The 26,017-nt window shown below is 41.4% G+C and overlaps 1 protein-coding gene across 6 annotated transcripts in view; it reads left to right on the top strand.

The window, feature by feature from the left end:
• The window catches only part of CHD9 (chromodomain helicase DNA binding protein 9), a 289,270-nt gene that overhangs the window by 233,537 nt on the left and 29,716 nt on the right, over positions 1–26,017 (top strand). For all 6 annotated transcript variants that reach the window (XM_040328665.1, XM_040328668.1, XM_040328667.1 and 3 more), the window contains 13 exons: positions 746–925; positions 1,177–1,287; positions 1,519–1,715; positions 1,892–2,091; positions 6,059–6,218; positions 8,252–8,341; positions 12,291–12,394; positions 18,161–18,278; positions 18,367–18,424; positions 18,587–18,629; positions 20,912–21,131; positions 21,382–21,584; positions 21,895–22,761. In XM_040328665.1, the coding sequence (XP_040184599.1) occupies positions 746–925; positions 1,177–1,287; positions 1,519–1,715; positions 1,892–2,091; positions 6,059–6,218; positions 8,252–8,341; positions 12,291–12,394; positions 18,161–18,278; positions 18,367–18,424; positions 18,587–18,629; positions 20,912–21,131; positions 21,382–21,584; positions 21,895–22,761 (2,551 nt within the window). The remainder of the gene's footprint in view (positions 1–745; positions 926–1,176; positions 1,288–1,518; positions 1,716–1,891; positions 2,092–6,058; positions 6,219–8,251; positions 8,342–12,290; positions 12,395–18,160; positions 18,279–18,366; positions 18,425–18,586; positions 18,630–20,911; positions 21,132–21,381; positions 21,585–21,894; positions 22,762–26,017) is intronic.

The raw sequence follows: 26,017 nt of genomic DNA, 5'->3' as shown, positions 1-26,017 counted from the left end.
TCTGTCCCCCTTGTATAGCAGATATTTTGTGTCTCTGCATTCGAGATCCAGTAGTTCAGGGGGTAGAATGCTTGCTTTTGTCTAGAGTACAAATAAAAAGCACTCTTGCTTACCTTATTCCTCACTTTCGGAGGCTCCTTTTGTCTGAGCAACTGGTCCCCCAGGCCACTTCTCTGGCGCCTAATTCATCATTCACACTCTGGCATCATCATGTACAATGCAGCACCAGCAGTCTTGCATTGTAAGCAGGGTGGAGCTTAGGCATGTTCAGATACTGGTCTGAAACCCACCTGAGCTATTCTGCCAAGAAGCTGTCTCTGTGGCCCGCCAATCAGAAGGCATTCCCGGCCCTGCAGCTGTGTGTATGGATGCCTCTAGTATACACATGTGGTTACAATGCAGGGAATGCCTCAGCCACCTAGTAAATGTCCCTAGATGTCTATTATATTCCCCCAGTGAATGGTTAGAGGAAATTGGATTATTTTGTAAAGTTTTTTTCTAATTCGTTTTATTGGAAGACAAAAATTCTGCCTCTTTTTTTGGGGTCGTCTCTCCATTATTTTTAATTTTATTTCCCCCTCCATTTTCCTTATCATGAACTGAATGGGATGAACCGCTTATTTGGTATTTAAACTTCCGTAGGTCAAGAGTGTATTCTAAATGTCTACTATATCCTTAATAAACTGAGGATGAAATAATTTATCTGTGCGTAGAGTACAAAATGTTCTGTATTTTTTCTGACTAGATTCAGCAGCTATCAAAGAAAGAGATTGAAGACCTCCTTAGGCGTGGAGCATATGGAGCCATCATGGATGAAGAAGATGAAGGGTCAAAGTTTTGTGAGGAAGATATTGACCAGATTCTTCAGAGGAGGACAAAGACAATCACCATAGAATCTGAGGGCAGAGGTTCAACATTTGCTAAGGTATGATTGATGGCTGGCACATATATATCAATTGTTAGCATCTCTTATTTTTTTATATTGTCTGAAGGTAACTTTGCAAGAATTAAACCAGTATTTAAACAAAATCAGTATTTATTTATATTTTTAACACATTTCATATGTTTTTTTGTTTTCCTTGATAACAAGCACAGTCCTTCATAAAATATATTTCAATAAGAGTCGTTAAGCAATCATAGTGATTCATCCACTAACCGTTTGCTTGTATTCTCTAGGCCAGCTTTGTGGCTTCTGGTAATAGAACTGACATCTCATTGGATGATCCAAATTTCTGGCAGAAGTGGGCAAAAAAGGCTGAAATTGACATTGACTCAGTTAGTGGACGAGTAAGTATATTCTGATCATGTTCATTGCATACAAAGCTTTTTACTGTGTTATAGAATAATTAGAAAACTGCTGATGGAAAACCAGACTTGGCCCAATAAATGAACTATATGTTGGAACACAGAACCAAATGCTTGAGATTTTGACATGCTTAGAAAAGGGTCATGTACTAAAACCATTACCAATCAACCTTGTAAATGATTTTGCAATAAATTGTAACCTTATTTTTACAGAACAGTTTGGTTATAGACACACCCAGAATCCGCAAACAGACTCGGCCCTTTAGTGCCACAAAGGAAGAACTGGAGGAGCTGTCTGAGGCAGAAAGTGAAGGAGATGACAAACCCAAACTGCGAAGACCGTATGATCGATCCAATGGCTATGGAAGGACAGAGTGCTTTCGTGTGGAGAAGAATCTTCTTGTATATGGGTAAGATTGTCGTCGTACAGACTACAAAAGCTTATAATGCAAACATTCCAAAAAGGCAGTAGCTCGAGTACTCTGTTTCAAGGAGGTGGAGAGAACGGGTCACACTACACATGAGGTGTATTAAGTAGAACATAAAGATATGAGAATGTAGATGAACCTGTCTGTGATCTTTCCAGGTGGGGAAGATGGAGAGACATTTTGTCTCATGGTCGTTTCAAGAGGCAGCTAAACGAGCAAGATGTTGAAATCATATGCCGAGCTTTGCTGGCTTACTGTCTAGTGCACTACAGGGGAGATGACAAAATCAAGAGCTTCATCTGGGACCTCATCACTCCAACAGAAGATGGGCAGACACGAGAGTTACAGAACCATCTTGGTATGTGTGTCTGGAATTTAAAGTTTCCCTAAATTTTTTCCCCAAAATTTGCTTTTGTAAAGCAGGTCACAGAAATCTACAAATTTATAAATTGCATTGTAGACACAGTGTTGTACCTTTTTACTGTTTCTCCAAAATGAAAAAAGTTACATTTACTGCTACAGCTTATAAACATTTGAAGACCCCGTGCTGGTGCAAGTGCATAGCAAGGATACCAAGTGCTAGTTGCGCACTTATTTTGGTGTCCTGCGTTAATCACTTGACCTCCAGGAAGATTTACTCCCTGACCAGGCCATTTTCTTTTAATACGGCACTGCGTTACTTAACTGACAATTGCACGGTCATGCAACGCTGTACGCAAATAAATTTATGATGTTCTTGCGCACAAAAAGAGCATTATTTTTGTGGTATTTGATCACCTCTGCGGTTTTTATTTTTTGCGCTGTAAACAAAAAAAACAGACAATTTTGAAAAAAAAAATAAACCGGTTTTATACTTTCTGCTATAAAACAAATCCAATAAAAAAAATTACAAAATCAAATTTCTTCATCAATTTCGTTCAATATGTATTCTGCTACATATTTTTGGTAAAAAAAGAATCCCAATAAGCGTATATTGATTTGTTTTCGCAAAAGATATAGCGTCTACAATCTGTGAGATATATTTCATGGAATTTTTATTTCTTTATTTTATTTACTAGTAATGGCGGTGATCAGCAAGGTTGCGATATTGCAGCGGACAAATCGGACACTAACTGACACTTTTTTGGGAACCAGTGACACTAATACAGTGATCGTCAGTCATTGCACTGGCTAGGAAGGGGTCAACAGGGGTGATCAAAGGGTTACAGTGTGGAAGGTGCTTTTACCAGGGGAAGACGTGGATCCTAGTCCCTACTTTACAGGAACACAGGATCCATGCCTTCCCTACTGACAGAACCGCAATCTGCCTTGTTTACATAGGCAGACTGCCATTCTGCTTGGGTGTTAGTGGACGTTGAGCCCGCAGTACCAGCAGATCAGCCCCCGCTGTGTAAAATTGGAGCGGGCCGCAGCACCCCCTACCCAGAAGATCACGTACTAGGTATGTGATCTTTCACAGCAGTGCCACCTCCCCGCCATATATGCAAGTTATACAGCCGGCAAGTGGTTAATATATTCATTGCAAACCTGAAGATACAAGTCAACTGTTCATACAGTCTTGAAGACCAGAAATAATTAGACAATAATCATTCTTGCATTAAGTCATAGGTGTACCATAGAGTCCATGAGGAACTGAAGAACAAACATTTAAGTCAGGAAAATTTTGCTTTAAATGGGTGTGCAATCAATATGGAAATTCATAGGAGTTGGAGCATCGCATTTCTTTTTAACAGTGTTTGAAGAAAATTTGCAAGCTAAGATTTTGATATTTGTTATTTGCCTGATATTTTGGAAGATCCCATTTAATATTTCCTATAAACTTAATTTAAGTAATTTGGAAACCAGTCTATTGTTTATAGCTGCAATTTGTACTCCAGGTAGGTGTTCACCTATAAAGACTCTTATTTTCTGTGTTTTGCAATAGAGATTTCTATCTTTGTACAACAATGTGTTGGTAGCAGTAATGTTTTATGCAAACTAGAATAAATGTGGCTTGATGTGAATAGATAGCTTGCCAAGAGCAATGAGCGATTCCTGCAGGTCTTTAGAGCATTGGGAAGGGCTGAGATTAAATCAAGCCTGCTAGTAGGGAGGTCTTAGGCTTATTTCACATCTGTCCGTGCGTTTTAGGTGTGTTACCATTGATCTATGTATAATGTGCGTTTTGTTGAGAGTGAATGTTGGAGAGGAGTTAGTGTTTGGTTTGAAGCCCCATCACCTTGCTAAGCCTTATTGCCCAAGACTGTTTTGATAGTTTAGAAGGTCATTCTTGGATTTCAGATCTTTCTTGTTTAATATATTACTATTGAGAAAAGAGAAAATTACCCCTAGGGGCTTTGTGCTGCAGCAAGGAATAGAAACGTACCAAAAAATATATAAAAGTATAAATTTATTTAAATATGTTGTACGGAAAAAGCCCCAAACAGTAGGGACTCAAGATATGAGCTTGGTAAAAAACATAAGTCATACATGGCAAATAAAAACACAAGGTAGAACAAGTACAGACATAGCATAACAGTACTGTAAGTATACAAATACTATGGGCGAAAAACACCCCTACGCGTTTCGACCTTTTATAAGTAGCGGTCTTCTTCAGGGAGTATTAGTTAGACGCTGCCATAGGTTCTGTAGGAAAGAAAATACATACAAAGAGAGATACATATAGATAAGTGGGACATAATAAACAGAAGAACACAAAGAGGGCCCGCCACCCACAGCCATATGGGTAGATGGCAGGATGCGGGTAAACCTCCTACAAAAGTGGACTAGTGTAAAAAATCCCACTGCCACTCACCCAAGACGTCCAATGGAAGGCGTAGACCCGGACCAGATGAACCACTGCCGCACCATCAAACTCCCCCGGGGGGTACCAGAGGGGTGGAAAAAGGGGAGAGGAGCTCCCCTGGGTCAGTGTAGAAAAGGACTCCGAATTCAGGTGCACCACCAAGAGAGGTACCGCCCGGGCCTACGAGAGGTCACCAGATAGCGCGCCAAAGCCGCGCCCTGAGGCGGGCCGGAGGGGGGGGCCGGGGGCGGCAGGCAAAAAGGGGGGGGAAGGAGGGCAAACCGAGGCGGGGAAGGAGCACAGGGAGGGGGGGGGCAACGGGGCCGGGGATGGCGGATCAAGGCCAAGCAGGTGGGGACAAGCACACGCGCCTGGCTGAGTCACAGGGGGGCCCGACACCACCGTGTGCACCGGGATGGGTAAGTTGGGGTGCGGGGGTTAAAAGGGGAACAGGAAATATGGGGAATGTTACAGTGAATGTTCACTGTAACATTCCCCATATTTCCTGTTCCCCTTTTCTTTTCTCCCCTTGTTGTTTTCCATTTTTCTTTTGCTTTCCCACCTCACACTGCTGCTCTACCACATCCCTTTCACATACACTTCCACATTTTTCACTAGACCACACACTGCATTCTTCATTGTTATTCATTCAGTCACTTACACACCTTCTTTGCTTTGTTTTATGTACTTTTACCAGGCTCATTATTTTTGGTTTGTTTTCACTCTTTGTCCTATTGTTGTTTTGTTGTTTCCCCTCATTCCCACATCTCTTCCCACAAAGCCCCTAGGGGTAATTTTCTCTTTTCTCAAGACATATCAGGGGTGTGCAGCACTCTCTATCCATGGGTTCCAATACCCTTTCCTCGCTAAAATATATTACTATTGAAGTTTGCAATACAAAGGTCTAAACCATCATAGGTACATATAAAATTCACACAACATTAAATAATCCAAAGGGCCGTAGCTTAAAAAGGGAGATTTGAGGACTTAAAGGCTCAAATAAGAAAACAAACCTGTGTATAACAAGTAATGTAAACTGAATAGCCTCTCAGAAGGGAGTATAATATGTTGACTAGAAAACTTTTCGAAGTGATGGAACATAAAGAAATTGGTTGAAAAGAATCACTGACGGCTATGCAAAAAAAGTACAGTATAGTTAAAAGTCAAGCTTTCTGGACTGTCTGAAAGGTGAGGGAGGGGACACAAAATCAGGAAGACCAAAGGTCCTGAATGGCAATACAAGGCCGGGTTAAAAAAAAAAGTAGGAAAGAGTGATAGGAAGGGAAAAGGAAGGGGGGTGATTGCTAATAAGAGGCTAAATAGTTACGGTAATTAACATGCAACTAAAATTGCTGGTGTAATTTAGTTATTTTCCTTTCAAAGTTCAGTAATCCATGTTCATAAACTTTACCTTTCCTATTTGTACAAAATAAATTGGTGTTTGTAAGTAGACCTTAAAGAATTGGACCATCTGCAGACATTTATGTGATCCATTTTGAAATATGTAGAACTTTTATAAATGCTCTTCTTCAAAATGCAGGCTTGTCTGCTCCAGTACCACGGGGAAGAAAAGGGAAGAAAGTGAAATCTCAGACTAGCACCTTTGACATCCACAAGGCTGAATGGTTGCGGAAATATAACCCAGAGCACCTACTGCAGGATGATGGGTACAAAAAGCACTTAAAGCATCACTGCAACAAGTAAGACTAAGATCCAATGTTTATTATTCTACTTTACAGAGAACCTGTCTGCAGAATACAGTTTATCCGACTCCTCATGTATACAATTTTACTTTTTAAAGTGAAATTAAAGGTAGATGTCATACTTGCCTGTTCTGTGCAGTGGTTTTGCACAGAGCAGCCCCGATCCTCCTCTTCTCGGTTCCCCTGCTGGCACTCCTGGCCCCTCCCTCCTCCCAAGCTGTTTCTTATGGGGGCACTCAAGGCTCACTCCCGAGCCACTGCTTTGTGTGTCCGTTCACACATGGAGTGTGGCTCTGCCCTTCCCCCACTCTCTCCTTACTGGCTGTGATTGACAGTAGCGGGAGCCAATGGCTCCCTTTGCTGTCGCAACCAATGAGGAGGAAGAGACCCGGGAGAGCCTCTGCTCTCATGCACATCACTGGATTGAGATGGGGCTCAGGTAAGTATGAGAGGGGCTGCTGCACACAGAAGGTTTTTTACCTTCATGCACTCTATTTTTACATATTTTACTACTTACTCCTTGATTTTCATCTGGTGACCTGAATAGTAACACACTTTCAGTCTTAGGGTGTCTCCACTCTGGATGGAGGAGCATTGGAGACACCCTTTGGAAAGCAGCATCCTCAGTCTGGGACAAGGGTAGTGTTGGATGCACTGGCAGATTTGGATGGATTTGCCTAACAAATTAAAGCCAAACTTCTGCTGACACTTTTTATGCTGTAATGGCAACAGTTTTTTTTTTTTTATAAAGATTTGAACATACATGAATAAAAGCTGACCATTGTACACACCGCTGTCAATGTTAAATGGCTTGTCTCAACCCTCTATTATTATTATTTTTTTTGTATAACTATGTAATGTTAAATTTGTAAAGTTTACAAATATTTTCTATAGTGGTAACTTGACATGTACTGTATGTCAGATAAACACAAAAAGCTATACAGTAAAACCTTGGTTTAGGAGTAACTTGGTTTGAGAGCATTTTGCAAGACAAGCAAAAGTATTTCATACATTTTGACTTGCTATACAAGCGATGTCTTGATATACAAGTAGTGTCATGTCACATACATAAGTATAAAAGAGAAGAGAAGCGCCTCTAAGCGTAGCAATATGGTTACATTTAATGAAGGTACACCATTTGGCAACATGTTGCTACACTGATGCGGCGTACACACGATCATTTTTCAGCATGAAAGAAAACTTCGGTTTTCAGCATGTCCAAAAAACGACGTTTTTCCAACTTCATCATTAAAAACGACGTTGCCCACACACCATCGTTTTAAAAAAATGATGAAAAAAGTGCGGTGACGTACAACACGTACAGCGGCACTCTAAAGGGGAAGTTCTATTCGCCTTGGGGCTGCTTTAGCTGATTCCTTGTTAGTAAAAGACGATTCGCGCGTTTTTTTCTGTTACAGCGTGATGAATGTGCTTACTCCATTATGAACGGTAGTTTTACCAGAACGAGCGCTCCCATCTCATAACTTGCTTCTAAACATGCGCAGGTTTAAAACGTCGTTTTAGCCCACACACGATCATTTTTTACTACCCGAAAAACGACATTTTTTAAAACGACGTTAAAAATGCAGCATGTTCGAAAATAAAATTGTGCAGCCCACACACGATCATTTTAAATGAAGGTTTTTAAAAACGATGTTTTTTTCATGATGAAAAATGATCGTGTGTACGCAGAAGGCGCCTTTTCTTTTTTATACTCTGTAGCTCCTGCTGGATTTTGCTTCTAATCGCATTGTGGAGGTTGCCATTTGTGGATGGACATTTTATGGTTACACAACCTTCACATTGCTATAATCTTTGTATATGGACTATAAACTGAAAGACCTATAAATAAATGGTTGCGGAACGAATCATTTGAGTTTCCATTATTTCTTATGGGGAAATTTGCTTTGGATTGCAAGCTATGTTTCTGGAACGAATTATGCTCGCAATCCAAGGTTTTACTGTACAAACTTCATGCAGGTTATCAGAACTTTGCAACATTGCTGCAGCGTGTTTATTTTTTGTTGCAGGGTTTTACTTCGAGTGAGAATGCTGTACTATCTCAAACAAGAAGTGATTGGTGCTCACAGCATGAAAGTTCTGGAGGGAGGGGATGTCAGGTAACTTGATGCCTTAATTCAGTCTTGCTAGTGTATATTGAAGTATTTGATCTTGACTGAGAATTCATTAAATTGCGATTGCACTGCAATTCATGGTATCCTAACTTTAGTATCTGCTATTGCAGACACTATTCTGTTTAGACCAAAACAATTCTTACATTTCTGGGCATGTTTAGTCAGCGATAGCATTGTTATTGCTTAAAATTTATGTAATTTTTAGGGCAAACATGGCTTTCTTTTGATACTATTCTGCAAAAAAATAAATAAAAAAATTCTATGCAATCCATAGACAAAAAACATAACCTTATTTCAAAAGCACATTTTTTCTAAAAAAAATAAATACTTATTTTTGTAATTTAGTGTTTGTTAAAAAAAAATGTTGTAGTTAACTATTATACATTTTTTATAGTTTGTCTCATAGAATTATTTTTAAAATTATGGTTTTGATACAAAGCATTGCAAAGTTATTTACAAATAAAACAAACACTTTTTTCTTAAAGCGGAGTTCCATCTGCGAAAACAAATAAAAAATCAAGAGTCAGCAGCTACAAATACTGAATTTCAACTTTTAAAATAAGGACACTTACCTGTCCAGGGCGCCCGCAATGTCCTCACCTGAAGCCGACCCATCCCTTGACTTAAGTAAGGGAATTAGGAAGTGAAGCCTTGCGGCTTCACAGCCTGTTTCCCTGCGGAGCCAAGTAAAAAGGGATTTAGTTTGAGATAATGGTTTAAGGGTTAATTAAGGGATTAAATATATTTATTTTTATTTGCAAGGTTGCTTTAACTGATGACATATGCAGGTCAAAGGTCGCCCTTTTGATCACATTCACATGCAGTAGCCAAGAGCATACTCAAGGTTCAAACTGGTTAATATAATATAAAAACAGTGTTTGTGATAAAATGCCTTTTTCTAAAATTGTATACTGTATAAACATATTCATTATAATTTCTTTTTTTCCCTCTTTATTTTTTATCGGACTACATGTTTTTGGTAAACTTACCTAAAACATTACTCAGTTCACTTTTTTTTAGATCTTTTTCTTCATCTACTGAGGGACACTAAAATTCTGAAATAGTTGGGTTATACTGCCGCCTGCAGGAGAAGCATGCATTGGCAAACAGAAAAATTTGGAAGCCATCCTCTGTACCCCTCCTCTACCCAACATGTCTCGGGTTTTTGCGAGTGTTCTAGCAGGATGGGTGCTTTTTTCTCAGCTCTGTTGTAACAAAAGTCTAATGGTTTGTTGGCTTTTTCTGATTTAGTGGATTTTTTTTCTTCATTGGCTTCAGTCAAATCCCTACACCACTGCCTGAGCATGTCTTTTTATATAGCAGCCACCCAAATTTTTATTTCATTGGCACTAACTTTGAAGGTCATGGTTGGACCCCGCTGGACTGGATGTACAGGGCTAGTCTGAAATGTAACCTTCATGCACTGGCTTCTTTTCATTGAGGTGATAATCAGAACTCTGTGCACTGTTAGCTGAAGAGCAATTTCCAGGTGGAGAGCTGTGACACAGCCCCAGTTGTGACCCTGTCTCTGAGTGAATAAGGTTGGTCAGGCTGAGGCACCAGGAGCCAACTCATCATTTACACTGATGGCAACTTTTTCAAATTTCTCACCACTTCTGGTTTATTGTGGTAAGGTTTAAGCCTGAGGGATGAAGTGCTGATGTAATCTGCTAGGTGGTGTTTTGTGCTCTGTGGATCTCCAGTCTCATTTCACTGCCCACCTACAGTGACCAGGTGATCTCTGTCCACCTAAAACCCTCATCGGCACCAGCTACCTGGGATTTTAGAATACTGTAGACCTTGCCTCACATTGAGGCTAGTTTACATAATTACATAGTAGGTGAGGTTGAAAAAAGACACAAGTCCATCAAGTCCAACCTATGTGTGTGATTTTATGTCAGTATTGCCTTGTATATCCCTGTATGTTGTGGTCGTTCAGGTGCTTATCTAATCGTTTTTTGAAACTAGTGATGCCTCCTGCTGAGACCACTACCTGTGGAAGGGAATGCCACATCCTTGCCATTCTTATAGTAAAGAACCCTCTACATCAGGGAATCCTATTAAAATGCTTATCAACGCAGCCTCATCAGTGCCACCTGTCAGTGGCAATCAATACAGCAAACCAGTGCCCATAGGAGCAGCCTTATCAGTGCCACCTTATATTTTTTTTACTTTTTTGGTATTTTTTCGCTTCGCACCAGGCCCGAGCAATTCATATTGCCTGACGCACCGGACATGCAGTTCTGGGTGCTGGACAGCTGATTTAAAAAGTCTGGCTTCTAACTTTTTTAGCTGGCTCCTAGATTCTAAGCAAATTTGTCAAGCCCTGCTCTACATAGTTTGTTTCTTACTGCTATGCAGTAAATATTCCCAAAGGTACACAGAAGTTGAGGTCTCCTCCATGTCCACAAAGACCTCTGTGTCCACTCTGGACTCTTCTGTTTGTTTGTTCTCAGTTACTGGTGTAGTCTGCTCAAAAAGGCTGTAAGCGTACTCTGACACTCGTGTCTGGCAGAGTCTATCTCTAATCCTCCTGAGCCCATAAATCAAACCGATCTGTAGCTACTTCCAATTTAGAGTCTCAACAGTCCATTTCAGAAGAGGCTGGTTGTTGGGTCACCATGTTCTCCTGCAGTTGACTCTGATATAGAGGAGGGTTATTCCAATGCATATCACCTAGATATCACCATAACAAGATTCTAGAGGATCAGCCTGCCGTTCCCACCTCGGGTCTTTTAGCGCTCCTGCAGACCTTTCTACTTCACTTGGTATTTGAGTCATTCCTCTACGTTAAATGTAAATGCCCAGAATGGTCCTGGGACCCACCTGAAAGTGTGACAAAGGAATTTGTAAGCCAAATGGTCTGTATCCACTATAGATGCACAAGTGATTTGTGTTTAACTGTAACTGTGTTGTATTAATACTGCCAAAATGGTTGATGGTGTTCTCAACTTTTGTGACTTTACTGATAGACTCTTAAATTTCCTCCTTGGATCACAGTTTGAATTAACTGTTTAGTGCTCCATCCTGTGTTGGCGGTAACCCTGACCTGTTAAACCATGTCAGAATGGGTAGACTTCCCTATTTTATAAGCAGCTGAAGCACATCTCGAGCTTTATGCTATAGTTGTAATAGCGTCTTAACAAGCCCCAAAGCTTTTGTTTCCTATGGGATTGATGTTTTTACTTAGTATTGGGCATTCTGGCTGCATGCATGTGACACACATGAATTATCCAACGAACATCTGGCTCACTTACTCTTTAAGAGATGACGTCTCTTAGGACCTGCTCTTAACACTGTCATTAGCAACGCCATGCGTGCCCAAAGTGTACTCTTGCCTCAACACCGGATATCTGCAAAAGGGTCAAAGAAATCCCACTGTTTTTCTTTGTTTACTTGTAGGCCTAAAGAGCACTAAAGCCCACTAGGGACCAATACCAGAAGCCTGGTAACCCCTCTGACCAACCTTCTGTGTGAAGGTGTGTTTCAACTTCTAAGGTGGGCTGTGCTGTGTGATCTCTCTCTTAGAGAAGTTGCATTGCTACCTGCTTTTCATCAATCATTAGTTCCTTTCCTGGAGAGAAAAGTTTTGCACACTGGGTGCACCTCACCCACTGTTTGGCAAGAAGACATTGTTGCCTAAAGATCCTTGTTCCCCTTGAATGTCGGCATACAACTCACACTGTGATCCTGCTGCAGGTTATTTTTTGGGGGGATGAAAATAATCGTTAGTTGCAGCCCTATTTGCTAGTGTACCAATCTACTGTAGGTGGCAACATGCAGTAACCCAAAACACAAATGCACAAACCATTTTTTTTTTCTATGGACATACCACGACAAACGCCATATAAAAGTAATTGTTAAATAACACCCTTACGGTCAGATATTTAGTTTCACTTTTAACTAAACCTTTTTTCTTTTCCATTATAAACAGTGAAATCAATCTATGGGTTCCTGAACCAGATCATTCGGAGTTACCTGTGAACTGGTGGGATGCTGAAGCCGACAAGTCTCTTCTAATAGGGGTGTATAAGCATGGTAGGTAGGATGTCTGTCTTTAGTTTGTCCCAAAGATTGTTAAAACAAGTTTTTGGTGAACTTAACCACTTCCTATGACGTCCTGGACTTTGAGTCGAGATACGGTGGCTATAGAAAGTCTACACACCCCAGTAAAATGTCAGGTATCTGTGATGTAAAAAAAATGAGACAAAGGTAAATCTTTTCTGAACTTTTTCCACCTTTTAATGTGACCTATAAACTGTACAACTCCGTTGAACAACAAGCTAAAATCTTTAAGTTGGATGGAAGTAAAAATTTAAAACTAAAATAATATGGTTGCATAAGTGTGCACACCCTTAAACTAATACTTTGTTTACAGTCGGCGGGTAGGGAGAGGTCCACTTAAAGCGGAGGTTCACCCTAAAACAATTATATACCATTCCAACCAGCATACTGCCGACATGTACAGTATGCTGTTTTTTTTTCGCTGTACATACCGTTTTATACTTCTTTTTCTTTCCAGACTCCCGCAGGGAATAGGCGTTCCTATGAAGAGGCGTAGATGATTGACGTGCGGCTAAGGCGCGTCACGCGTTCCGAAAATAGCCGGACTGGGACTCGGCTATATACGGTGCCTGCGCAGTCAGCTCCTAGTCTGTGCGCAGGCGCCGTATAGAGCCGAGTCCCAGTCCGGCTATTTTCGGAACGTGTGACACGCCTTAGCCGCACGTCAATCATCTACGCCTCTTCATAGGAACGCCTTTTCCCCACGAGAGTCTGGAAAGAAATAGAAGTATAAAACGGTATGTACAGCAAAAAAAAAAAAAAAACAGCATACTGTACATGTCGGCAGTATGCTGGTTGGAATGGTATATAATTGTTTTAGGGTGAACCTCCGCTTTAAGTGGACCTCTCCCTACCCGCCGACTGTATCTGATTGGATTTTAATCTTAATAGGACTATTTTGTTTGAAAAACATACATACTCCCTAACAGTGACGGTTCGTCCATAGAGGGCGCTGGAGCGCCGCCCCCTCTGGCTCTCACCGCCACTGAGTCTAATAACATAGATTCATGCATTGCTGCGCTGTTCTATTCAGATGGCCGGACATGAGGCGCCGACTATCTGAATAATGGCAGCTGGTTGGCTGTACGGAAGTGCCTATCAGAGCCAGCGGCTCTGATAGGCTTTCCGAGTACAGCCCTCAGGTCCCTGGAAGCTTATCCTCGGAACGCACGGGGTGTGCGTTCCTTGGATAAGACTCACAGGCATCTCAGCCAATCAGGTTGGCCGGTTCTGGCTACCGGTAACCTGATTGGCTGAAGCGTCATCGAGGGCGGGAGAAGACATTGAGGCGAGGGTCGAAGGACGTGGATGGCTGACTCCAGTAAAGGTAAGTGCCGGGGGGGGGGGAGGGGCACAGCGGCATGAATGGGCACAGTGGCAACAATTAAAGGCTACAGTGGTAACAATTAAAGGGCACAGTGGTAACAATTGATGGCATGGCACAGAGGCTGCGTTTGATGGGCACAGTGGCTGCGTTTGATGGGCACAGTGGTGACAATTGATGGCACAGTGGTGACAATTGATGGCACAGTGGTGACAATTGATGGCACAGTGGTGACAATTGATGGCACAGTGGTGACAATTGATGGCACAGAGGTGACAATTGATGGCACAGTGGCTGCGTTTGATGGCATGGCACAGTGGTGACAATTGATGGGCACAGTGGCTGTGTTGCATGGAGCAGTGGCGACAATTGATGGCACAGTGGCGACAATTGATGGCACAGTGGCGACAATTGATGGCATGGCACAGTGGCGCCATTTGATGGGCACATTGGCTGCATTTGATGGGCACATTGGCTGCATTTGATGGGCACAGTGGCTGCATTTGATGGGCACAGTGTGGCTGCAATTGTTTTTTTGTTTTGTTGTTTTGTTTGTTTGCGCCCCCCCAACAATTTTGAGCACCAGCCGCCACTGCTCCCTAAGGAATTCCCTGAACAAGTTTGATGCTACCTGGTCAATATGGCTTCAGTCCATGCCTTTGGCATCAGTATAAACAAATCTGTACTATGTATTTTGCAATACTAGATGCAGCTTATTTTGTTTGAATAATCTGTTTGTATTGTTTTAATGTTGTTTGCGTATAAAAAATAAAAAAAGGATCAGATTTAAAAAAAGAAAGATGAAGTTCCTCTTCATGTTCAGCTTTCTAGCAGAAGCCTGAATGTTTTGTGCCAATATTGACTGGTATTTGGAACTGTTCATAATTCCCTCTACCTTGACTAGACCCCTGTTCCATCTGAAGAAAAACAGCCCCAAAGCATGATGCTGCCACCACTGTGGGTATGGTGTTCTTTTGGTGATATGCAATGTTGTTTTTACGCCAAACATATCTTTTGGAATTATGGCCAAAAAATTCAACCTCGGTTCATCAGACCATAACACATTTTCCCACGTGGTTTTGGGAGACTTCAGATGTGTTTTTCTTCGTAAGAAAAGGCTTTCATTTTGCCACACCCCATAGCCCAGACATATGAAGAATACGGGAGATTGTTGTCACATTTACCACACAGCCAGTACTTGCCACATATTCCTGCAGCTCTTTTAATATTTCTGTAGGCCTTTTGGCAGCCTACTTGACCAGTTTTGTTGTCGTCTTTTCATCAATTTTGGAGGGACGTTCAGTTCTTGGTAATGTCACTGTTGTGCCATATTTTATCCACTTGATGATGACTGTCTACACTGTGTTCCATGGTAATGGCTTGGAAATTCTTTTGTACCCTTCTAAATGGTGCCTTTTAACAATGAGATTCCTCTGATGCTTTGGAAGGTCTCTGCGGACCATGGCTTTTGCTGTAGGATGCGACTCAGAAAATGTCGGGAAAGACCTATCAGAACAGCAGAACTTTTTTGGGGGTTAAAGTGACTGTAAAGCCTGTTTTTTTTTTTTTTTATTATTATTAAAATAATGAACATGTTATACTTGCCTCCTCTGTGCAGTTAATTTTGCACAAAGCTGCCCTGATCCTCCTCTTCTCGGATCCCTCCATGCTGCTCCTGGCCCCTCCCTCCTATCGAATGCCCCCACAGTCAGCAGCTTCCTATGGGGTCACTGTTCCATGTGTCCATTCAGACACACTCCCCCCATGATAGTCTCAGACAGCAGAGACATTTGTGGACATCGCTGGAGAGAGATGGGGCTCAGGTAAGTAATTAGGAGGTGCTGGGGTGGCTGCTACACACAGAAGGTTTTTAATCTTGATGCATAGAATGCATTAAGATAAAAAATCCTTCTGCCTTTACAACTCCTTTAACCACTTCCCGACCGCCGCATGTATATGTACGTCCACAGAATGGCACGTACAGGCAAATGGGCGTACAGGTACGTCCTTGCCTTCTAGCGGGTCGGGGGTCCGATCGGGAAAACCCAGCCCCCCCCCCCCAGCTACGTGTGGTGGTCGGATTCCCGCGGGGAGCAATCCGGGACGACGGCGCGGCTATTCGTTTATAGCCGCTCCGTCGCGATTGCTCCCCGGAGCTGAAGAACGGGGAGAGCCATATGTAAACACGGCTTCCCCGTGCTTCACTGCATCGATCGAGTCATCCCTTTTATAGGGAGACTCGATCGATGATGTCAGTCCTACAGCCACACCCCCCTACAGTTGTAAACACACACTAGGTGAACACTAACTCCTACAGCGCCACCTGTGGTTAACTCCCAAACTGCAACTGTCATTTTCACAATAAACAATGCAATTTAAATGCATTTTTTGCTGTGAAAATGACAATGGTCCCAAAAATGTGTCAAAATTGTCCGAAGTGTCCGCCATAATGTCGCAGTCACGAAAAAAATCGCTGATCGCCGCCATTAGTAGTAAAAAAAAAAATTAATAAAAATGCAATAAAACTATCCCCTATTTTGTAAACGCTATAAATTTTGCGCAAACCAATCGATAAACGCTTATTGCGATTTTTTTTTTACCAAAAATAGGTAGAAGAATACGTATCGCCCTAAACTGAGGAAAACATTTTTTTTATATATGTTTTTGGGGGATATTTATTATAGCAAAAAGTAAAAAATATTGATTTTTTTTCAAAATTGTCGCTCTATTTTTGTTTATAGCGCAAAAAATAAAAACCACAGAGGTGATCAAATACCACCAAAAGAAAGCTCTATTTGTGGGGAAAAAAGGACGCCAATTTTGTTTGGGAGCCACGTCTCACGACCGCGCAATTGTCTGTTAAAGCGACGCAGTGCCGAATCGCAAAACCTGGCCTGGGCGTTTAGCTGCCTTAAGGTCCGGGGCTTAAGTGGTTAATCGCGGGGCACTTTAAATCATGGCAGGTGTGTACTGATTCCTATTTACCACGAGATTGAATGTTATTGCCTAATTCTGAACACAGCTACATCCCCAGTTATAAGAGGGTGTGCACACTTATGCAACCGTGTTATTTTAGTTTTTTATTTATACTGCCTCATTTGAGGTGTACAGTTTATAGGTCACATGAAAAAGTTCTGAAATTATTTATCTTTATCTCATTTTTTTCTCAGAAATTCAACATTTTAACAGGGCTGTGTAGACTTTTTATATTCACTGTACCTGAATGATACCTGCAGCTACAGGCATCGTTCAGATATCTTCTTTTTCAACCGACAATTCCCTGCACCATAAGAACAATCCTAGTATCTGTTTAGCCTGTTTTTACAGGTGGCGGGAGGGGACATTGCCCCCCGCCCTCCGGTGATTCTACTGGCTCTGTGGAAGTTCACCATAGAGAATACCGCGGGTCAGATGGCCCTTGGCAGTCTTTATGACCTTTTGGAGGCTGGGCCCAATGCCATGTACTCTGCTGGAACGGCCGAGGTCGTCTTGTTGACTCCACATCTCTCCATAAAGAGGACCTGTCATGCCCTATTCCAAGGTTTTTTGACATTCATTGTAATAGGAATAAAAGTGATCCAAAAAGTTTTTTGTAAGGTAAAGTGTAAAAAAAAAAGAAGTAAAGCGCCCCCATCCCCGCGAGTTTGCATGCAGAAGCGAACGCATATGTATGTCGCGCCCACATTTGTAAATGGCGTTCAAGCCACATTGCCACGAATGTTAGGAGAGCAACAATTCTAGCCCAAGAACTACCTCTAACTCTAAACTGGTAACATAAAAAAGAAGTTGGCACCATTCCACAAGTGTGTGCAATTTTAACCCTTTTGCTGCCAGAGCCGCTTTTTTGTTTTTTGCACACGTTTAAAAAATAATTTTAGGCCTGAACCTTGCAACAATTATTATTATGAAAGCAGATACCCTAGAGAATATTTTGTTTTAAGCCACACGATTTTACTGTAATTTCAGTAAAAAAAAATGGTGAATTTGAGGGAAAACAAACGCAATGAATTACCAAACTCTCTCACTCCGAAGTGCACTGCGATATGTAACACATGTTTTCATGTTGTGTTGTGAAAAAGTGAATTTTCACGTTTAATTTTTGCCACGGCAAAAAAGTGGTATCTGGACAACCCTACTCTACTCAATCTATGCAAAACAAAAAAAAAAGTTTTGCCTATTCTTATACTTTAATAAATCCATAACTGAGATAATGGTATTTTTCACTTTTGCCCAGGGCATAGAGTTCGGCATGGAGTTCCTGTCTTTTTAATGCCTTGCGAGTCCCTAAATATGTATATGGCATCCTCCAGTTCCAATTTACATTCACCCCCTAAGTGATTGTGTTATTTTTACCATGGGTGCTGAGGTGGTGCTGTTAATGGCCAGTACATTTTGTTTTTTCTTTGTGTCTACAGGTTATGAAAAATACAACACTATCAGGGCAGACCCAGCACTCTGCTTCCTGGAAAGAGCTGGAAAGCCAGATGAAAAGGCAGTGGCAGCAGAACAAAGGGCGAATGATTACATAGATGGGTACGTTGGGATATACAACATATGGACTTGCTGGTCAAACATTTTCAATTGAATAGGTAATAATGAATACTCCTCATTTTTATTACAGTGATGTTGAAGATCCAGAGTACAAACCAGCTCCTGCTTTATTTAAAGATGACATGGAGGTAACACTGAGATATAACATTTGTATTTCAGCATTTATTTTGGCTTATTTATAAAAAGTAGAACAAAGTAAAATGTAGGTCTTATCCATAGGAGAGAAGCCAGTGGACTTCTTTCCTACATGTATGATAAATCTGCCTTTCATTGCTTTCTTTTTTTTGTAGGATGATGCTTCATCTCCAGGTGATCTTATTATAGCAGATGGTGGTAAGTTATTGCCATAAGCCTTTCTACTTTTAACTTCCAGTTCTTGTGTAACGGTTTTGCAAAGATAAATTAGAAATAACGATAAGAAATCTTAATAGGGGTTTAAAAGAGACGTGTGCTTTGCCTTCAGATTTTTGTTATCCCATATTTGAACTTTAAAGTGACACTAAATAATATCCTTCTTCAAACATAATCAATACACATCCACTACAAAATAGCCCTGTAATCTTTTTCATGAAATTAATTCTTACTGTATTTTTCTACCTTTTTGTAAATCCCTTCTTTAGCTCCCAAACTTCTCATTTGCAGCGCATGCTAGTGGCAATCATGTGCACTGTTGTCTGCACACTACAAATCCCATAGTTCATATTTTCTAGTCCATTTCCAGAGCAAGCAAGAGAGGGTGGCTGTGGTCCTACATACAGTGGGACCATGGAGAACAAATGTAGACACCCTCTAACAGGAATCCGGAGAAGGCTGAGAACAGAAGCTACTTTTTGAGTTAGGACTACATACTTAACTAGGATTTTTTTAAACTAGATTCACTTTTAGCTAAAGATGCTAGTTCATGTCTGATTTTTATATTTTCACATCCAGTTACTCACCCTCTCCTTATATCTCTGGAGAATGGTTGGCAGCAGGCACCTCAACTAGAACATGATGCTGTATAATATTCCTGTTTGGACACCTACTTCATGAGAACTTGAACACCTACTAATTAGTGGGGGAAAAAAACTACTGGTACTTACTAGTCTGAGAACTCACATAGATCAACAATTATTCCATACAAACCCATTTTCTAGGTATAGAACATTATCCTGCTGCCAGTAGGAAGGGGTCATGTGGTATAGAACAATGTGAAGATCCATGTTAATAGAAAAGAATACATGCATTCCTGGTGTGCGGTTAACTTTATATATTCTTGCAGTTCAAGCTAATCATTTTTGCAGTGTGCTTTAAAACGGTTGTATGCCCTAATAAAAAATAAATAAAAATCTGTAAGGCAAAGGCATAATGAGCTGGATGCACCGCATTTAAAAAACTTACCGTAGAACGAATCTCCTGCACTGCCGCCGGTCATCACTGAAGGAGCCTCAGCGGGTTCGCAGCTGTAAGTGGGCGCATACCGTACAGGTTTAGGAGATGCTAATTTTACCTACAGGTAAGCCTTATTATAGGCTTGCCTGTAGGGAAAAATGTGCTAAATATATAACCACTTTTAATTAAAAAGTAAAATTTCCCCTTTTAAACAATACTGTACTTCTGCTTAGTTATTGCACTTTTTTTGTAATAATCCCTTCAGAAGAAAATTGTACTACAGCACAACATTTTGTGTTTTATAATCAAAGTAATTGGGGTGGACTTAAACACTTGTAAGCTTATAATAAAGCTTACCTGTAGGTACATTAAATATCTCCTAAACGTACACCATTTAAGAGATGTGATTTTCTTCAAATGGTGATGTCCCTGTCATAGGCGCTCTGAAGGGAGCGTGCTGTCAATCCAAAGCTCTGTGCCGTGATTGTGACTCTTTATATTCCCCCCTCTGTCTTTTTTTTGTTGATCCTTCTTCTGTGGCCACCATCAGAAATTTTCTAGTGCTTTCAATAATAGGGGAGCTTGGGACCTCTTTACATAAGCATTGCCCAGAAGTCGGTCCATCAGCAGTAAGGATGCGCTCCGGCGTGTTTGCACAGCCCTCGTGCAGAGCCCGCCAGGAAGTCGGCACTGCGCTACGCTAATCGCAGGCAGTGAGACATTGTCCCGATGTGCGGCTGCAGAGATCGGGAAATATCTCACTGCCTGTGATTAGCGCAGTGCCGACTTCCTGGCGGGCTCTGCATGTGGGCTGTGCGAACCCGCCAGAGCTCATCCTTAAAATTCAGCAGTTATATTTGGCCACCATTATACCTGGTGTTGGCTGGTGTCAGAGCACAGAGGAAGCGGTGACCTCACCCACTCAATTCTAGCGATTGGATAGGGTCTGAGCACCACATCACAAGTTTCTCCATGTCCAAACACCTTGGGTATATTGCACTGTTGACCACAGAAGAAGCAGATAGAGGGGGCTAGAGATATTGGTTGATAATGGTTGTTTTTTCCTGGATGGTAAGGTGAAGTTTTTTTCAGGCAGTCTTTGCGCCTTTCTCTGAAAAGGAGCGTTTCCCATTTTTGGACAGTTACTAAATATGCTAATGTTTTTAAATGCAATATAATAAAGTTCACAAAATGCTAATTTAAATTTATGTACATTTGTCTTTTTTTTTTTTTTATCTACCCAGATGGGCAGGTGCCTGAAGGTGATAAAGGTTACTGGCCAACACAGTCAGCACTGACCACGCGCCTTCGTCGACTTATAACAACATTCCAGCGCACTTCAAAGTTTAGGCAGATCCAGCAAATTCCAACAATGTTTCCAATTCACGCAACAGTAACACAAGCACCTTATGAAGATGCTTCCTTGAATCCAAAAGTTGCTGCAAAAATAGAAAGACAGCAGAGGTTAGCAACATCTTTTTACTATATGATTGAAGTAAAAGTACACTTTCAATAATTGTCAGTGCAAATTGCAGTAATCTGCAACAACCAGCAAAGTAATTTATGGAATATGAATGCTAACTGGCTGCGGAGTGTTATTTCAATTTTCACATTGTTCACCATACTACCTGGATTCCACATTGGGACCAGCTGCTTGCTGTGTGTTGTGGTTCATCACCAGTACTAAGTCTTTGAATGTTTTTGGTTGATGTAGGTGGACTCGAAGAGAGGAAGCTGACTTTTACCGGGTTGTCTCTACATTTGGTGTGGTGTTTGATCCAGGGAGGGGTCAGTTTGATTGGACAAAATTTCGAGCAATGGCCAGACTACATAAGAAGACAGACGAAAGTCTTGAAAAATATCTCTATGCCTTTATAGCAATGTGTCGGAGGGTGTGTCGGCTGCCTTCTAAAGAAGGTAAGTACAGTATATAAAAAGTAAGATTATCAATACTGCTTTTCATTTCTAAATTGTTCTATTAAAAGAAAACGATTAATGATTGTTAGAGGCCAAAGAACTTTATATATACTGTATACTGGTCCTTTTTTGGGGGGGGGGGGGGGGGGGCAATCTCTGTGCTACTTCAAAGCTGTCAATTGATCTTTCCCTTTACAGACTGTAGAAGAAATATAGTTTCTATAGAGTAACAGTGTCTTAAATAGTTCCATAGTGAAACATTTATAAACATTTAAATATGAATTAACCCTTCGTTCTAACCCTCTTTTAGACATGGTGGACACATCCGTATCAATCCAGCCAATCACAGAGGAGAGAGCCTCCAGAACTCTGTACCGTATTGAGCTTTTGAGGAAGGTCCGAGAGCAGGCTATACGTCATCCACAGCTGTTTGAGCGTTTAAAACTTTGCCAACCAAACCCTGACTTGCCTGTGTGGTGGGAATGTGGTACACATGATAGAGATTTGTTAATCGGAGCTGCTAAACATGGTGTAAGCAGGACAGACTACCACATTTTGCGGGATCCTGAGCTTTCCTTTATGGCATCTCAAAAGAACTACAACCATAATAAAGGAACCTCCTCTACTTCTCTTATAGTTCCACCAAACCAGCTGCCATTGTCATCCTCACCACTTACTCCTCAATCCAGAACACATGAACTAAAGGGGAGTCCTAATGAGGAGGTTAAACTTAAAAATGATGCCGGAAAGGAGGATATTGTAATGGCAGAGGAAGAACCTATGAAAATGAAAGAAGAGGCACTAAGTCTTGTCAATGGCCCTCTGACTCCTACTGGAGAACCTAGACCGGCTGTCAAGTCAGAGACAGACAGACGCATGGTGGCAGCAAGGACTGAGCCTCTTACTCCAAACCTAACTTCCAAGAAACAAAGAATTGGCAAACTGGGTTCAGCCTCAAGTTCAGACACTGAATCAGATTCAAACCGATCCACCTGCTCCTCTAGATCTTCCTCTTCCTCATCTTCCTCCTCTTCTTGCTCACGCTCAGGATCCAGTTCTTCCTCCTCTTCTTCCTCCTCTTGCTCCTCATCTTCCTCTTCGTCTTCCTCCTCCTCTTCATCTTCATCGTCTTCATCTGAGGACAGTGACAGCGATGATGGAAATGAACAGAAATGCGGTAAGCAGCGTGTTGTTTGATTAAATACACTGTATACTAAAGTTTAAGGTGTATATTAGTGTGGGATCACTTCATCAGAGTTACTAGACAGTTTGGACTTTGTGTCTTGACAGCCTTTCAATAAGCTATCCTCCTTAAAATGGTAGTAAAGTCAGTTGTTACAAAACTCGCTGACAGGTAGGGTTTATATAACAGAGGAGACCCTAGAGGTCTCTTCTGTCATAAATCTCCCCCCTGCCTGTCAGCGAGTAATGTGATCTGAGCCACACATGCACACCTCAGACCACATTTACCTCCTGATCTGAGGGCCGCTGCGATGTGACTCCCGTGCGCATACGCGGGAGTAATGTTGCCCCTGCAAGCCAATCAATTGGCCAAAGATCGCAAACCTGAAAGAAAGACCGGGCGCAGATGGAAGCTGCCAGGGACGAGGGAGAGTGGGTAGAAAGCAGCGCTGGAGGGCTACGTTTTTAGGGAAGCCTGTCATAAAATACTAGTATGCAGTGCAGGGACCCATTTAACAAAAACAGTATAGACTTTACTACCACTTCTAGCATATAGTTGTCGTCTTCTATAGCAGCCATTCTCAACCAGTGTTCCACCAAAGGTTGTTAGGGGTTCCTTGACCAGTGGTTGATCTCCCGACTGATGGTGCCTGTAAAGTTCCTGAATCGGTGCCACTTGATAGAGTCAGCTGCATGACACGAATGATCTTTTTAGTGGTCTGCAAGGGTTGCATGTTTACCACTAGCCAAAAATGTACAAAGCCGTTTCCCACTGCCCACAAATTAACTTGTTTTAGCAGGGGTTCCCTGAGGCCTGAAAATCTCAAGAATTTCTCTGGGGGTAAAAAAAAGAGAAAGGCTGTTCTATAGGCTTTCTGAGGATTCTGAAGATAGAGTTTGGAATGAGAAAGAAAATGACACATCTGAGGAATGTTTTTGGGTATCTGGAGAAACGATATGACTTTTTGACCATTACTAGTCAGGTCCATGATACAGAGAAAGCAGTGTTGTACAGGGCAGTTGCTGCTTGTGGTATTCACAAACTACAGAAATACTGTATGTGAGTGGTCAGCAGGGGCGGACTGACAACTCATGGGGCCCCCGGGCAATAGAAGATTATGGGGCCCCTGGGTTTACAGATGGCCGTCACACCAGGAGTAAGTAACAAACAAAACAACATTATACAACAGTCAGGATGAGCTCCACACTCACATCAGAGTCCTCCCTTACCACAAAGTCCCAACATTCACCATATACATCACAGTCTACAGAGTGCCACCCTATGGCAGAGCCCCCCAGTGTGCCACCCTATGGCAGAGCCCCCCAGTGTGCCACCCTACTGAAGAGGCCCCCCAGTGTGCCACACTACTGAAGAGGCCCCCCAGTGTGCCACACTACTGAAGAGGCCCCCCAGTGTGCCACCCTACGGCAGTGGCCCCCTATGGGAGAGGCCCCCAGTGTGCCACCCTACAGCAGTGGCCCCCTATGGGAGAGTCCCCCAGTGTGCCACCCTACGGCAGAGCCTCCCAATGTGCCATCCTACGGCAGAGCACCCTCAGTGTGCCACCCTACGGCAGAGCACCCCCAGTGTGCCACCTTCCATCATTGTCCCCTTACACACACATTTGCACCTTAGTGCTTGGTGTGGCAGGCAGCTGTCAGGAAAAGGCTTTTAATGAGAAAAAATCCACTTGTTGCCGCCTCTGAACTGCACAAGTGAGTCATAGAGCCAGCGGAATAGTGAATTGCTGTGGTTGGCCTCAGATTGGGCAGCGGGGCATGTGAATAAAGGCCATGCTTGATGTGTGCCATGATATCACTGCACAGGTGTGCACCCAGCCCTGCCCTGCTGCCTGATCTGAGGTCGAGCTCTGCAGTGCACCAATCGTATGGCAACAAGTGCATTTTTCACGGGCATGGGATTGTTAGATCGACTTCTGTTGAGCAGCAGTGGGCACACATGAAACATTCTGTATACACACATGCACAATATACATACACATAGACACACAGTATACATACACACGCATACAGTATATACACACCTACACCATACACACACTATATATACACACACACACACTATACATTATATACACCCACACACTATACATTATATACACACACACTATACATTGTATACACACACTATACATTATATATACACACACACACACTATACATTATATATACACACACACACTATACATTATATATACACACACTATACATTATATATACACACACACACACTATACATTATATACACACACACACACTATACATTATATACACACACACATTATATATACACACACACTATACATTATATACACACACACACTATACATTATACACACACACACTATACATTATATACACACACACACACACTATACATTATATATACACACACATTATATACACACACACATTATATACACACTATACATTATATATACACACACACACTATACATTATATACACACACACACTATACATTATATACACACACACACACACACTATACATTATATATATACACACACACACTATACATTATATACACACACACATTATATATATACACACACACATTATATACACACACACACTATACATTATATACACACACATTATTTACACACACACACACTATACATTATATACACACACATTATACACTATACACACACACACTATACATTATATACACACACATTATACACTATACACACACACACTATACATTATATACACACACACACTATACATTATATACACACTCTATACACACACTATACATTATACACACACACACTATACATTATATATACACACACACACACACACACTATACATTATACAGACTATACATTATATACACACACACACTATACATTATATACACACACTATACATTATATACACCCACACACTATATACACACACACACACTATACATTATATACACACACATTATACACTATACACACACACACTATACATTATATACACACACATTATACACTATACACACACACACTATACATTATATACACACACACACTATACATTATATACACACTCTATACACACACACACACTATACAATATACACACACACACTATACATTATATATACACACACACACACACACTATACATTATACAGACTATACATTATATACACACACACACTATACATTATATACACACACTATACATTATATACACAAACACACACAGT

Source organism: Rana temporaria, chromosome 11 (genome assembly GCF_905171775.1).
Source record: "Rana temporaria chromosome 11, aRanTem1.1, whole genome shotgun sequence".
NCBI classification, from domain to species: domain Eukaryota; kingdom Metazoa; phylum Chordata; class Amphibia; order Anura; family Ranidae; genus Rana; species Rana temporaria.
Note: the sequence above shows the minus strand (reverse complement) of the source record. Positions and strands in the feature narration are given on the sequence as shown.